The sequence below is a fragment of the Stegostoma tigrinum genome, chromosome 5 (assembly GCF_030684315.1).
Source record: "Stegostoma tigrinum isolate sSteTig4 chromosome 5, sSteTig4.hap1, whole genome shotgun sequence".
Taxonomy (NCBI): Eukaryota; Metazoa; Chordata; class Chondrichthyes; order Orectolobiformes; family Stegostomatidae; genus Stegostoma; species Stegostoma tigrinum.
The window spans coordinates 6,380,496-6,397,386 of NC_081358.1; the positions used below are offsets into that span (position 1 = coordinate 6,380,496).

At 39.9% G+C, this 16,891-nt stretch overlaps 1 protein-coding gene across 1 annotated transcript in view; it reads left to right on the forward strand.

The window, feature by feature from the left end:
• lrrfip2 (leucine rich repeat (in FLII) interacting protein 2) overlaps window positions 1-16,891 on the forward strand; it is a 163,379-nt gene that overhangs the window by 62,449 nt on the left and 84,039 nt on the right. The window contains exons 6-11 of the mRNA XM_059645778.1: window positions 2,256-2,306; window positions 2,400-2,447; window positions 5,390-5,449; window positions 9,245-9,298; window positions 9,625-9,690; window positions 9,902-9,973. Of these exons, the coding sequence (XP_059501761.1) occupies window positions 2,256-2,306; window positions 2,400-2,447; window positions 5,390-5,449; window positions 9,245-9,298; window positions 9,625-9,690; window positions 9,902-9,973 (351 nt within the window). The remainder of the gene's footprint in view (window positions 1-2,255; window positions 2,307-2,399; window positions 2,448-5,389; window positions 5,450-9,244; window positions 9,299-9,624; window positions 9,691-9,901; window positions 9,974-16,891) is intronic.

Genomic DNA, 16,891 nt, shown 5'->3' on the forward strand with positions numbered 1-16,891 from the left:
TCTCTCTCTCTCTCCGTCTCTCTCTCTCTCTCTCCTTCTCTCTCTCTCTCTCTCTCTCCGTCTCTCTCTCTCTCTCTCTCTCTCTCTCTCTCTCTCTCTCTCTCTCTCTATCCGTCACTCTCTCTCTCTCTCCGTCACTCTCTCTCTCTATCCGTCACACTCTCTCTCTCTCTATCCGTCACTCTCTCTCTCTCTATCCGTCTCTCTCTCTCCGTCTCTCTCTCTCTCTCTCTCTCTATCCGTCTCTCTCTCTCTCTCTATCCGTCTCTCTCTCTCTCTCTCCGTCTCTCTCTCCTCTCTCTCTATCCGTCTCTCTCTCTCTCTCTCTCTATCCGTCTCTCTCTCTCTCTCTCTCTCTCTCTCTCTCTATCCGTCTCTCTCTCTCTCTCTCTCTCTATCCGTCTCTCTCTCTCTCTCTCTCTCTCTATCCCTCTCTCTCTCTCTCTCTCTCTCTCTATCCCTCTCTCTCTCTCTCTCTCTCTCTCTATCCGTCTCTCTCTCTCTCTCTCTCTCTCTATCCGTCTCTCTCTCTCTCTCTCTCTCTCTATCCGTCTCTCTCTCTCTCTCTCTCTCTCTCTATCCGTCTCTCTATCCGTCTCTCTCTCTCTCTCTCTCTCTCTCTATCCGTCTCTCTCTCTCTCTCTCTCTCTCTCTATCCGTCTCTCTCCCTCAAACAGTTAAATTGATAGGTAAATTTGAATGTCAACATATTTTCGTTCAACAAAAGTATCAAGGGGTATGCTCCCAAGGCAGGCATATTAGAGTTAGGCCATAGATCAGCCATGATCTTACTGAACAGTGCAGTAGGCTTGATGGGCTGAATGGCTTGCTCCTAAATGTAAAATGTCAGTGATATTCCAGTGTAGATAAGCCACTAAACAGGGAGAGAATCATTCTGAAACATCTAGCAGCTCTGCAGTGAGTAGTCAGTCTATGAAGAGTTGGACCTGAAGTAGTTTTCTTCATTAGAGCCACTGAATCTAAAATCATGTTAGAGCACAATGAAATCTTCGGCTAGTATATTGCTGAACTTGTAAGGGTACCTTTCATGTAACCAACCGCCTATGTTCACCTCAATGTTGGACTGCCTGAAAATCTCTAAACAATTCCTGTCAATAGATAAACTTTAGATTTGCAAGCCTGTGTGTTCGAGATGTTTATCCTTGTAGATCAAAATTGATTTCATGGCTCATTCACTTTAAAAGGCATCCTTCGACCAAAACATTTCAGAACCAAAGTTAGAGAAGGTGCAAATAGGACAAGTGAGAAATGTCAAGAAACTGCTGTCCACAATATCAAAGACATTATGACCTAAGCTGGTTAACACTGTTAAATCAACAATGTAAGAGGAATATTTTTTGCACTGTACTATAGGAAGAAAGGAGGCATTATGTGGGAGGAAGTTTTATTGGATTGAATCAGACTTTATTGTCCCTTTCTGATGAGTGAATTTATGCTTCGTAGAGGTATTAGGCTGAGACGATGCTTCAGCTGAGGGGGAGTGAGTGGCTTAGAGAGGTTGGCAACGTTGAAATCGAATGTGTGGGAAACAGGATAGATGTTGATCCCATGTTGGCTACAGTGGAAGGAAACCCTTGGTTTAGGGCAAAGCACTACTAGGGAAGATGGTATAGTCTGAGCAAATGTGACCAAGGTGGAGAAACTGGGTCATAAAAGTTTTTAACAGAAAGCTGGATGTGAAGAAGTGTTGTCAGAGTAGCAGTGACAATCATAGGCTTATGGTGTGTATTGATTGACAGCCGTCTCCCAAAATTGGGACAGATATTGATGGAGGTGAGAGCCCCATCAGCATGACTGTTAAGATGATTGTTGCTAATTAAATTTTCCAAGTACATTGACAGTTTCAGTTGCAGTCAGTTCATGACAAAGTGCAACAGCTAATTTGATTGTTACTTCCTGTACTGTGGAGGAGACACCCGTTGGAAGGCTTGTTATTGGAATTAAAGGGTTTATAAATTTGACAATGACTGTTACTTTTCTAAGCTAAGCAAGCTTTAAAGAAATAAAATTTCAAAACTGCCTTGTGGCTTAACAAATATTCTAACCTATGAACTACTAGTCTTTATATAGACTGTTCGCTTTGCTTCTTCAGAGCATTTTTGTAGATACGTCTTAAATATATTTTTGCTTTTGTTTTCTGCACAGAATAAACTGTTTATTCACTTGAAAGACTTGTGTTTGCTGTTTGGTATATTCATTTGTGTTTCTGATCCTGTTCACTGTCTTCCTCCCAGGAGAATACAGAACGTGCCAAGCATTCTTATAGGCCTAGCCGACATCACATGGTTTGTTTTTTTTAAACTCTTTTCCTCTTTTTTTTTACACAACAATGGATTAACCTGGCTTCATAATAATTTGTTTTCCTTCTAATTTATTAGGCAACAAATCATGATGCCTTGTCTGTTCACCGTGCTAGCAGCCAAAGGGTTAGTATTTCACTTGAGTTCCATCACCAGTACTCATTACGTTTTTACCGGCTTACTTTTGATACAAGCCATTTTGTTTTATATCCTGAAAATAGCTTGGAATGTATTTGCCAACTGCCTCTGTTTTTGTTGTCATTCGATAAATCAAAGGTGAATGATGGCCATACGGCAGCAGTTCATAAACCACCTTAAGCAGCTCAAATGCATACAGATCTTAAATCTTTGTCTCTGAACAGAAACAAAATACATCCTTCATTAACTTTTTGTGTGGATTTCCCAGCTTCGTTCCAAGCAAATAGCTAGGAATAACGTAGAACATAGAACATAGAACAGTACAGCACAGAACAGGCCCTTCAGCCCACAATGTTGTGCTGACCATTGATCCTCATGTATGCACCCTCAAATTTCTGTGACCATATACATGTCCAGCAGTCTCTTAAATGACCCCAATGACCTTGCTTCCACAACTGCTGCTGGCAACGCATTCCATGCTCTCACAACTCTGTGTAAAGAACCTGCCTCTGACATCCCCTCTATACTTTCCACCAACCAGCTTAAAACTATGACCCCTCGTGCTAGCCATTTCTGCCCTGGGAAATAGTCTCTGGCTATCAACTCTATCTATGCCTCTCATTATCTTGTATACCTCAATTAGGTCCCCTCTCTCCTCCTTTTCTCCAATGAAAAGAGACCAAGCTCAGTCAACCTCTCTTCATAAGATAAGCCCTCCAGTCCAGGCAGCATCCTGGTAAACCTCCTCTGAACCCTCTCCAAAGCATCCACATCTTTCCTATAATACAGCGACCAGAACTGGACGCAGTATTCCAAGTGCGGTCTAACCAAAGTTTTATAGAGCTGCAACGGCAAATAGTACTTGTGAATATGTCTGTATTCAGAATTCTGGAAAAAAAAATGTGCAATGTGCTAACCAGATTTCAATAATATAGCTTTTACAGAAAGGTTTACAAAAATAGAAAGAGTTCATACAAAATTACTATGAAATGACTAGGACAACAAAAAGAGATTTATTGAGCCTAAATAAATAAAACAATATAGTATGGGACACGGTAGGAATAGAAGTAACTATCTTATTGTCATAAAATAGTTTTCTCAATGAATGCCAACTTAGGCTATAAAACGTAGTCTGTGATTGTTGTAACTTTGTCGTGCAAAAACAATGATTTCGGCTGATACATCTTCTGCTGTAAATCTCTATCTCACGATAACCTGAAAATAAGCCCATGTAGACAGAAATGTGAGTTAGCGATAATGCCCAATACTCAAGTTCGAGACTTCTTCACATGGAAGAACTGAGTTTCTGTTTTATTGTTGAGGATGAATTTTAGCTTTCTTTGTGTGTACTTTTTCCTTTCCATCAACAGTTGCCTGCTGCACACAACGGTATCAAAGGCTTGGGCCCGTAGCAAAATTATGCAGAATCATTTGCTTTGTATTTTTCTACTTAAATACCACAACCAAAAGACCAAGTGAGGTTTTGAAGGGTTTGGCACAAAGTGTTTTAATATAAAACATAACTATATTTTAGTTGTGTTTTACATTATTCTGACTGTTTGAGAGATGTTGTGTTTTCAAAAGCTGCAAAAAATACCATATCTTGTGTTTCACAGAAGTAAAAGGTAAACACCAGTTCATCGGAAAGACAGTTAATAGAATTTGCTGTTAACTGAATAGTAACATGAAGGATTTTGTGACTCGAGTTTAATTTATGAAAAATAACCAGTTACTGCTGGAATCTTATTTCACAATTTCTAACCTCAGTTCAAAACAATCCTTGGAAGTTGCCAGTTCACCCCCAAGTTTTATTAAAAGAAGTAAGAGATGAGTGTGAAGCTGGAGGAACACAGCAGGCCAGACAGCATCAGAGGAGCAGGAAAGCTGACGTTTTGGATTGGGAATTCAGAAATTTCTGAAGAAGGGTCCCGACCCAAAACATCAACTGTCCTGCACCTCTGTTGCCTGGCCTGCTATGTTCCTCCAGCTCCACACTGTGTTACCTCTGACTCCAGCATCGACAGTTCTTACTACCTCTTATTAAAAGTGCCGTCTCCTGAAGTTACCAAGCATCCATGACTTGTGCAGAAACATAGGAAACAGAACCTGTTGTACACTACATAGCCACTCTGGTCAGATTATGGCTAATCCTTGATCTCAACTCTACTTTCCCATCCACTCCCCACATCCTTTGGTTGTCCGAGAGATAAAATCCCTCAATTGTAGAATTAACTATATTTGACACTACCTTCACTGCTCTGGAATCAGGAGTTCTAAAGATGCACAATATTTTGTCCTCATTTCATTCCCAGGTGGTCAACCTCCTCTCCTGAGGCACTGCATCCAAGTTCTGGATGTCCCATCTTTGGCTAACAACTTCTTAGTACTTGCTGTGTTGAGACTCTTTCGAATTGTTTATATTTCCATGAATTTGCGTCTCGTTGTTCTTACTTCCAGAGCATATACCCATTTTACTTGGCCTCTCATCATAGCATAATCTTTTAATCTATGGAACCAAGTGAAGGAACTGCTGCTGTCCCATTTTGAATGCAAGCGTATTCTTATTAATTATGGGGACCGAAACATTGCAGACATTTCAGATGTGATGTCACCTAAAGCCTAGCACCACAACAGTAGAACATTTTTACTACTGTACACTAATTTCCTTCTTGTAAAAGAACATCAGAGTTCTTCCACATATCAACATTCTTGAAACAAGCTTGTACTCATTTGCAAGCTGTAGAAATTTAATAGCAGCTTGCTTAATTTGGCTTTTTTGAACTTGAGGTTTGTTTCACTTTGTGCGCCAAATATATAAATCTTGATTATTTGTGTAATCCCATAGAACTATCAGTGTATTTTAAACCAGACTTTTGGAACAGCATGATATTTCTAAAATTTTTTTAATTCCTACCTTACTTTTTTTTAAGTGTTCCTCCTCTGATGTGGGTGTGTCTCAGAGAAGCAGCTCAAGACGAAATGACCTTGTGGTTTGTAAAGCAGAGATCTGTGTTGGCTGCTACCTATCTGTGTGATAGACTGCATGTAATTAATGGCTTGCAGTGGAAAGATATTTACAAATTAGCTGTGTGAGGTGCTAACTACACTTTGCTAATTAGTAAATGTTCTCAGACTGGAACTTAGCAAGTTTGTTGCTTGAATAAACTTTATGTTCATCATGATTTGTAATAATGTATTGCTGTTTAGTGAACTTAGGTTGCATAGGTCACTTGGTTGAATTTTACTCAAAATAAGTAAACTTATAATACGCTTGTTTCCTGACTCCCCTTCCTCCCTACAAAACCAGTAAGTCAGTGAAATTAAATCCTGATATCATCAAATTTTCATAGACAACTTCTTGTACTTCTGGAAAAGAAATCTTGGAATCATGTTGGTCAATATAGAATAAGAAACTCTGCTGAGATTTTGTGCTATGATGTGCCACTTATTTGAAAGTAGGTTGTGTATGTCGTTGAATTCCAAGTTGCCCCATCATATTTTTTCTTTTTCCTTTTTTGATTAAAATCATTGCAGATCCTATTTTTGGCATATTTCAAAGATTTTGCAGTTGGAAATAGAGGTCAGATGAACCCAGATGGCATGTTTTTGTGCATAGTATTTTCGTAATGCCTTTATGTAGGGGCCTTGTTACTGTGCAGGTGTTAGGCCATATTTTTCAAAATAAGACACTTTCAAGAAAAGAACGTGAGGTGTATGTCGATACCTTGGTTTGTGGTAAGATTGCCTCAAGCCAAGTTCCGAATGCATTTATTTAACACAATTCTTCTGAGGTGAGAAAACTATGGTTTATTATCAAACCTGAGCCTGGGTGCCTCCACACAAGAATTGCACAGACTTCCTGAATGTCATGATGTATGAAATTTTAATTTGATAATATCAGTAGACCGTCATTAGACCATGATATTTCAATAATGCAAGCATTTTAACTGTATGTCAGTTCATGACATGTTAAACTATACTGTCAGTAGTTTTACTCTGAATCCTACAGAAGCAAACAATAAAAAGAAGGGAATTTGGCCTGTTGGATCTTTACCAATGCTCACTGATCAGCTAGACTGGTCTACTTTCATTTCACTGCCCTTTCTTCATAGTCCTGCATGTTCTTTACAAGGTAATTAATGGCTTTGCTTTTTAATCATGTTATTTCTCGTTCAAGAGCAAATCATCTACTTGTATAACCATGCCATTTTTACCGTTGACACAATGATTTGAATGACTGGTTACATCATAGAAGACATTTTGGTTCTGTACTATTTCTCCAGTAGAATGTTATAATAACATCTCTTCTGACTTACTTTCTTTTTCATTTTGCTTCTGATGATGTTGTTGCTTAAGCTGATTTATAATAGATTTAGCACTTATTGGAAGTGCAACCATTTCAAAATCTGTGGTAGCACTGTCCAATTTCTACCTCCACCCCAATTAACCAGAGAAGGTTTGAATAAGCTTGTGTAAAGTGTATGAGAGCTAAGATCAAAAACACTAGACACAAGTGATGGCATTTGGGTGATTCATGTTATGTATTCTGCACCTAGTTTATTTAAGCTTCTAGAGTAATTATGTATAGAGAACCCACATCTCCTCAAGTTTGGCTAGAACAGCATCTAATAATATGACCCTGCTATGGGAAAATGATTAGCTGGAAATTAACAATAGTAAATCTGTACTGCTTATGCTCAGGACTTCAAAGTATTATTCCCTACCCAAAAAGGAGAGTTCTATTTTGTCTCTGAATTCTTTCATTCACTGTTTAAGGATCCTCAAATTGAGAAAAATGCCTCACGAAATTTAGAATTTGGAGATATAAAGAAGAGTGACATCTTCTAATCAGGTTGCAAGCTTTTAAAGATTTGGCAGGTAGTGGTTACAGCTACAGCTGCAGCTGAATTTCTCTGTTCAAGAAACAGAAGCAAAGTGTAAGTTGGTAACCTCGATCTTGGGAATGTGAAACACTTTTTTTTTTCCCTCCACTATCTTTTGTCAAGTTAAGCCCATTTTTTCTTTTACGAAACTGTGCTATTAGAACCCATAGGGCTGACGTTTTGGTGTAAATTCTTACAATTATGGTGCTTTGCCATTACATCAATCTGAAATTTTGGTGAAACAAACAAGGACAGGACGTGGAGAGTGAATCTTAGGATCTCCAGTGGTTTTGTAAAACAGAGATATATAGGGGTTAAAAAGCGTAGCTCTCTGAAAGTTGCATCACAGATGGGGTGGTTCAGAAGCTGTTTAGCACACACCTTCATTGCTCAGACCATTGAGTTCAAGAGTTGGAACATGTTGAGGTTGCTCAGGATATTGAGTCCACTTTTGGAGTACTGTATATAGTCTGGTCACTGTGCTATTATTAAATTGGTGAGGGTCAGAAAAGATTTGATGATGTTGCCAGAATTGGAGAGTTTGAATTAGGAGAGGCTGTATTAGTTTGGATTTCTTTTCACTGGAGCAGAAGACTTCAAGAGGTGACCTTTATAGACCTTGTGGCATTGATAGCGGTGGCCTTTTTCCCCACATGGGGTGAGTTCAAAAGCCGGGGTGGGGTGAATTGCATATTTTTAAGGTGAGAGGGGAAAGATTTAAAAAGGACATGAGGCAATTTTTGTACACCTAGAGTGGTTCGTGTATGGAATGAACTTCCATGGGAAGTGATGGATGAAATTACAGCTGCAGCATTTAAAATACATTGGGATGAGTACATGAATCAAAGGTTTGAAGAGATATGGGCCAAATACAGGCAGGTAGAACTAGCTTAGTTTGTGAACATGTACAGCATGGATAGTTGGACTGAAGGGTCTATTTCTATGCATGACTCTACGACAAAATGACTAGACTCTATGGTTAATCTGGGTGGCCTGTCCTATGACTTAATGCTTTTTTTTAAAATCAGTCACAGCTTGCAGTAATGTAAACATTCCAGAGGGATCAAAGTCCATGTGATGCAGACAGTTTAAAAATAGAGTCCCATTTCATGCCACTTAATTCTCAGTCTTCCTTTCAACGCAGGGTCCTGGACAGGAATAAGCCTCATTAACAAGTGACTCATGAACTCTGCCCCTGAATGCTCAACTCTTTGAGGCAATTTCGGAAATGTTTTAGGTGGGGTTTTCAATTTTTATTTTGCAGCATTCAGATCAACAACTTAACTCCAGATTGGTTGTCACTTTTATTGAAATCCCATTTTGAGAAAACAAGTCGAGCAAATTAAAGGACATTTTTCCCAAACAAATAGCACATTGATGGCCTATTTTATTTATTTCTGCTGCTATTGTTTTTGCACGTAGTTCAAAAACGTTCTGGAACAGATTGTTGGACATGTGAACCATGTTTGACCATGAAGGTGGCTTTTTCTAATACGTGTATAGTGTTTTAAACAGAGCAGCGTAGCACGTTAAAAGAAACAAACTATATACTTTTAAACTAAACTTTCAATAAAAAGCCACGATTTTTTTTGAACATGAATGTAAAAACTACAATGACAGTGTACTACTTCCAACAGTGACCATTTTTATATGGAAGGTTTTCCTTTGCAAGTGTGTGTGACTTGATCAAGTTTCAGGGACAGCTACAATTGAATGTGACTCTTCTGATCAAAATACTATAAAATGTTTGCAGTACTTTATCTAATTGACAAAGGGGAGGAAGAGGAAGAAATTTAAATGCACATTCTCCTTCATTTTTTTCATTTTGATTTGCCGTGCATCGATGTGTCTATATTACGTTGTTTCTCATTATTTCAATATCTTTCCTTGTCTGGATTGTAGATGATATCTTATGGAAAGGACAAGTCAATTCAACCTGATAAAAGTTCACGAGCTGTATGTAAACTAATTGAATTTTAAATCCAAGTGACTATCTGTACATATGCGCCTTGACAAATGTCAAAATCCTTTGCTTCAGAATTGAACATTGAGAAAGCAGTGTTCCAAAGTCCATTTTAAAGATTGAGGAATATTACTTTATTTAAAAAAAACTCTTTGTAGAGGAAAAATTCTTCTCCTGAATATGGCTGTCAGCATGGCAATTTTAATGTTTATTTTAAATCTGCATTTCAGAGTTTTGATGTTCAAGATGGCAAGTTTGTAACATGGCATTTGCCCTGGCATATTTTGTTAACTTGAATTTATTTGTCTTTCACTGCCAGACCTCTGTTTACAACAATGCCCATGCAGTCAGGAAGAAGCTGTCCACTTCCAATAATGGCCTCTTGGTTAGTTTATTAATATTTAGCCTGTTGAGACAAAACCCTGGAGTCTTGCACAAAACTGACGATTTTAAATTTTATGAATTATTTTGTAATGTTGTAGAAATTGCTAATACAGTTTTTTTTAATGTTTGTGATTTCAAATATGTGACAATCTGATTTTGTGAGTGTTGAGCTTTAGCTATATTGATCATTATTTCTCTGATTTGATTTTCAGAGTGGAATATACCATAACCAAAGAAAGCTCAGCACCTTAAATAGCACTAAATCTTCCTCCTATTATACTCTGGTCTGTCTTACTATTTTCTTTACTTTCTTCAACTGTTTTGAGTTCAGCATGACTTGAGTGTTTGGTGCACTAGATTGAATCAATTTTGAAATTAATTTCCAGTTGAGGATGCATGCACTTTTTGCTGTTAAAACTACAAAATTAATGTATTTAATTTATAGGTTTTATTTCTTGTAATGAGCAGGACCTAAATATGTGAACTTAAATTGTGAAGTTGTGACTTGGTTTCTTTAGATATGCAGTGGCTATTCACATTTGCTAATAGTATTCAAGACCATTCCATCAGATGGCATTGCAACATGTGATGTTCCCAGTCTCAGGTGCGAAACTAAGAGCTGCAAAAGCCAACTTTCAGCTGGGCATTTTAGTGATGCTGATTTTTTTTTTGGAGCCAAGACAAATCAGGCTAATGAATGAGTTCTAAGAGCAGGAGAGTTGGTGAAAACAAGTGTGCAGAAAGTTGTTTTAAAAGGCATTTTTTGCTGTTTTAAAAATCAGAAATATAGTCATGTGATTGTATTACTTTTGGAAAGTAATTAATTGAGGAAGTGGATATTAATCTCCCTGTTTTTCAACTAGTATCTCCTAATAATAGCCACGTATGAGAGCAAGTTGTTAGATAGCATTTGTGGAGAGAGAAGCAGTTAAAATCTCGAGTGCAAAATGATTCTTCCAAACTGAAGGAGGCTTGAAGATGGTTTTTCATGGAGAAGGAAACATATGGTGCAATAAACAAAGGGAATGCTCGTTACCGCAGAGGAAAGGTATAATTGAAGAATTGGTGTTGGTGTGAATAGGAGGCAATGAGAGTAACCACATGCAGATAAAAGATTACTCATTTCTCTCCACCTCATCCTCCACTGCAGTGCTCCTGCCATATAATGAGAATGGAGGATATTGATCATGTTCTGAAGTTCTTGAACTCGGTGTTGAGACATGAAGGCTGCAAAATGCCTAAATGGAAATTGAGGTGCTTTGCCTCCAATTTGTGTTAGGCTTTGCTGGAGCATTGCAGCAGGCCTAGGACAGATGTGCACATGAGTAAGGCATATTTTAACTCAAGAAATGTTGAGGTTTCCTACTTGTACTTTTCTTGATGCATAACTTCGGCAATACATTTTCTCTGAAAATTACAAATGAAGTATCTTTTTCTTCATTTGCGCTTGATATCCGAACATAGTCAGAGTTGTACTGAATGAAAACAAACCTTTCAGTCTAACTCGTCCACACGGACCAGATGTCCTATTTACTCTAGTCCCATTTACCAGGATTTGGCCCATATCCCTCCAAACCCTTCATATTCATGTACTAATCCAGATACCTTGTTAAACGTTGTAATTGGACTTGTCTCCAATACTTCGTCTGGCAGCTCGTTCCACACATGCATTGGCATCTGTGAAAATTCTGCCCGTTAGGTTCCTGTTAAATCTTTCCATTCTCAGCTTCAATCTGAGCCCTGTAGTTTTGGACTCCGCTACCTTGGGGGAAAGCAGTCTTGGCTATTCACCCTATCCATGCAACTCTGGTTTTATAAACCTCTGTAAGGGAAAATAGCCCCAGCCTATTCAGCTTATCCCTGTTGCTGAAACCCTCCAACCCTGGCAGCGTCCTTGTAAATCTTTACTGCACAAGTTGTGTCATCTTTTGATGATTAAGTCATCAACTGCTTGCCATCACTTTTTCAAGGGTAGTTGGTAATGGGAAATTAACAGCCTCACCAAATATTTCAGTGCTGTTAGCAAATTACATTCATTATTAATCAATGTTCCTCGTTCTAAAAATTGTAGGTGGTATGGCTAGTAAGTTTAGAGATAAAATCAAAATTGGTGTAGTTGACAGTGAAGATGGGTTAGATCAGAGTACACCAGGACCTTTGGTCAGATGGGCCAAGGAGTGGCAGATGGACTTTTAATTTAGATGTTTCATTTTGGTATGGCAAATTGCACTGTGACTTTTATGCTGCTAATAGTAGGGCCCTGGAGAGCCTTCCCTAACAAAAGGGTTTCGGGGTGCAGGCACATTTCTTCTTGAAAGTGGAATCGCGGGTAGACAGGATGGTGAAGAAGGTGTTTAGTATGCTTGCCTTCATTGGTCAGTGCATTGAGTTGAGATGTCGCGTTGCAGCTGTACCGGATATTTATTAGGCCACTTCTAGAATACTTTTGATCTCCCTCCTAGAGGAAAGATGTTAACGTAGAAAGAGTTTAGAAAACATTTACAAGAATGTTGGTGGGATTGGAGGGTTTGAGCTGTAGGGACAGGCTGAAATGGCTGGAGCTATTTTTTCTGCAGTGTTGGAGGCTGAGGATGACCTTAGAGGTTTATAAAATCATGTGTGGACAGGATGAACAGCCGAGGTGTCTCTTTGCCAGGATAGAGGAGTCCAAAACTATTTGGAATGGGAGGCAGCATGGATCTTGCAGTTGCCACAGGGATTGCAGGCTTTAGTATACATGTTTTAAGTTAGTACAGTCATTATACTTTACCATAAGATTATTATTCATTTTGTTTCACATTAATGATTTAGATGAGGGAACGAAATGTAATATCTCCAAGTTTGCAAATGAAACCAAGGTGGGTGGGAAGGTGAACTATGACGAAGATACAGAGATCCTTCAGCATGATCTTGACAAGTTGGGTGAGTGGGCAAATCAATGGTGGATGCTGTATAATTTGGAGAAGTGAGGTTATTTGCTTCGGAAGCAAAAACAAGAAGGCAGTTTGCTACCTAAATGGCTGTAAATTGGGAGTGGAGTATGTGCATTGGGACCTGGGTGCCCTTGTGCACCACTCGCTGACGGTAAGCATGCAGGTGCAGCAAGCAGTAAAAAGTCAGATGGTATGTTGGGCTTCATTGTGAGAGGTTTTGAGTACAGAAGCAGGGATGTGTTGTTGCAATTTTGATCTGCTTTTCTGAAAAAGGATGGCCTTGCTGTCAAGGGAGTGCAGTGAAGGTTTACCAGGCTGATTTTGGGGATGGCCGGTCTGACACATGAGGAAAGGTTGACTAGGTTGGGATTCTTTTTCGCCAAAGATGCAACACAGGACAGAGGACACAAGACAGACCCTTTGGCCCATGATGTTGTGCTGAACTTTTACCCTAATCCTAAGGTCTATCTAACCTCCACCGCTATCTTGTACTATCATCCATATGTCTATCTAATAGCCGCTTAAGTGCCCCTGATGAGGCTGACTCCATTAACTTCTCCGACAATGCATCCCATGCCCTACCACTCTGAGTAAAGAACCTACGTTTGACATCTCCCCAATATCTACCTCCTTGCACTTTAAAACTATGTCCCCTTGTAAAAACTACCTCCACCCTAGGAAAAGGTCTCTGGCTGTCTACTCTATCTATACCTCTGATCATTTTGTACACCTCTATCAAGGCACCTCTCATCCTTTGTCATTCTAAAGAGAAAAACCCAAGCGCTCTCAACCTTTCCTCGTAAGACCTTCCCTCCTTTCCAGGCGACATCCTGGTAAATCTCCTCTGCACCTTTTCAAACGCATCCACATCTTTCCTATAATGAGGTGGCCAGAACTGGATACAATACTCCAGATGTGGTCAAACCAGGCTTTTGTAGAGCTGGAGCATAACTTCACGGCTCTTGAACTCAGACCCTCTATTAATGAAAGCTAACACACCATACGCCTTCTTAACAACTCTATCCACCTGGGTGGCAGCTGTCACGGAATTGTGAATATGAACCCCAAGATTCCTCTGATCCTCCACACTACCAAGAATCTTTCCATTAACCCTGTATTCTGCTTTCAAGTTTGTCCTTCCACAATGAATCACCTCTCACTTTTCAGGGTTAAACGCTATCTCCAATTCTCAGCCCAGGGCTGCATTCTATCAATGCCCCTTTGTAACCAAGAACAGCCCTCCGCACTGTTCACGTGGTCCACCTTCATGTTGTCCGTGAACTTGCTAATCCACCTTCCACTCCTTCATCCAAATCACTTATAAAAATCACAAATAGAAGAGGAACCAGAACAGATCCTTGTGGTACACCACTCTTAACTGAGCACCATGTTGAATAGTTTCTGTCCACTACCACCCTTTGTCTTCTAAGGGTCAGCCAATTCTGAATCCAATCTGCCACCTTTTTCCCCCATCTCATGCCCCCTTACCTGCTGCATGAGCCTATCTCTGGGAACCTTATCAAGTGCCTTACTTAAACCCATGTAGACCACATCCACTGTTACACCTTCATCCACGTGTTTGGTCACCTCTTCAAAGAAGGGGTGATCTACCCCTCTCAAATCCATGCTATCATGAATCAAACTGTGCCTTTCCGAGTGATCATAAATCCTGTCTCTCAGAGCCCTTTGCAGTAATTTGCCTACCACTGACTTAAGACTAACTGGCGTGTAATTTCTGGTGTTATCGCTGTTCACTTTTTTTGAACAAGTGAATGACGTGTCTCTTCCCAATCTGCCGGCACTATACCTGTGGACAGTGAGGACGAAAAGATCATTGCCAAAGCCCCTGCAATCTCGCCCCTCACTTCCCATAGAATCCTTGGATAAATCCCATTAGGCCAGGGGGACTTATCTATCTTCAACTTCCTCAGAGTTCCTAGCACATCTTCTTTACTAACATCAACCTCCTCTAGCCTACCTGCCTGTTTCATAACATCCTCCTCTACAACTACGTCCCTCTCAGTGGTGATTACTGAAGAAAAGTATTCAGTAAGGACCTCACCTATCTCTCTAGGCTCTGAGCACAAATTCCCTTGACAATCCTTGATTGGCCCTACCCTTTCTCTGAGCATTCTCTTGTTCTGTACATAGGTGTAAAAAGCCTTGGAGTTTTCCTTGATCCTATTTGCCCAGATATGTAGAGGAAAGGATAGCAAAGATGATTCTCGATAGGAGTGAGAGAGACAGGGTAGTTGTCATGGGGGACTTCAACTTTCCAGATATTGACTGGGAGCACTAGTTTGAGTACTATAGATGGGTCAATTTTTGTCCAGTGTGTGCAGGAGGGCTTCCTGACAGTATGTAAACAGGCCAACAAGGGGCGAAGCCACATTAGATTTGGTACTGGGTAATGAGCCCGGCCAGGTGTTAAATTTGGAAGTAGGTGAGCACTTTGATAGCAATCGCAATTCTGTTATGTTTACTTTAGTGATGGAAAGGGATAGGTGTATACCACTGGGCAAGAGTTATAGCTGGTGGAAAGGCAATTACATTGAGATTAGGCAAGATTTAGGGAGCATAGGATGGGGAAGGAAACTGCAGGGGATGGGCACATTAGAAATGTGGAGCTTTTTCAAGGAAAAGCTCCTGTGTGTCCTAGATAAGTATGTACCTGTCAGGCAGGGAGGAAGCTGTAGAGTGCGGGAGCTGTGATTTATGAAGGAAGTGGAATCTCTGGTCAAGTGAAAGAAGAAGGCTTACGTTAGGATGAGATGTGAAGGCTCAGTTAGGGTGCTTGAGGGTTACAAGATAGCCAGGAAAGACCTAAAGAGAGAGCTCAGAAGAGCCAGGAGGAGGCATGAGAAGTTGTTGGCGGATAGGATCAGGGTAAACCCTAAAGCTTTCTATAGGTATTTAAGGAATAAAAGAATGACGAGAGTAAGATTAAGATTAGTGCCAATCAAGGATAGTAGTGGGAAGTTGTGTGTGGAGTCAGAGGAGATAGGGGAAGCACTAAGTGAATATTTTTCGACAGTATTCACTCTAGAAAACAACAATGTTGTCGAGGTGAATACGGAGATACAGGGTACTCTAGGTGGGATTGAGGTTCACAAGGAAGAGGTATGAGAAAATATGAGGAATGAGAAAATAGAGTGTGAAAATAGGTAAGTCCCCTGGGCTGGACGGGATTTATCCTAGGCTCCTCTGGGAAGCCAGGGAGGAGATTGCTGAGCCTTTGGCATTGATCTTTAACTCGTCATTTGTCTACAGGAATAGTGCCAGACGACTGGAGGATAGCAAGTGTGCTACCTTGCTACCTTACTACCTTGCTACCTTACTAACTTTGCTGAATCTACTAGCCATCTCACTCTGCACTTCATAAAGGCCCTTAATAACACTAAGTCTATAAACAGTTTCAATAATGCCTTATTTATACAATAAGGTACATTTAATTACGTCCAGAAATTAAAGTTAAAATGGAAAAAATACCTATATGTATCAAACATTTAACGTAAAATCAACTACTTAGCGGATCAACTGAATAAAAAAATCTCCTCCTCAATAAATTCCTTAAGGGAAAAAGAAACTTGTCTAGAGCCAACCACGTGTAGGATTCTTCAAAACAACAACACCACCCCTTATTTAAAAAAGACTTACGTTTTTCAAAAAACGTTTTGCAATGTTAAAAACCCCTCTAAAACAGTGTTATTTAAGTTCTGAATTTAGAAAAGAAACCTCAAATTGTTCACTGTTGACCCTTGAAAGCTCATTTTAAGAAGTCCGTTTAAAAAAAAATCAGGGCATATTTTGAGTGTTAATAGAAATGTAGAAACATAGAAGACAGGAGCAGGATTAGGCCATTGGGCCCTTCAAGCCGGCTCCACCATTCATAATAATGGCCGATTACGCAATTCAATAGCCTAATCCTGCTTTCTCCCCATAACCTTTGATCCTATTTGACTCAAGTACGAGAGCTAGTCACTTCTTGAATGCATTCAATGTTTTGGCATCAACTACTTCCTGTGGTAATGAATTCCACAGGATCACCACACTCTGGGTAAAGAAATGTCACCTCAGCTCCATCCGAAATTGCCTACCCAGAATCCTCATACTGTGACCACTGGTTCTGGACACACCCACCATCAGGAACACCTTCCCTGCATCTATCTTGACCAGTCCTGTTGGAATTATATAGGTGTCGACAAGATCCCCGCTCATTCGTCTGAACTCTATGGCATTGGTTACCATGGTGTAATGGTGACCGTGCTC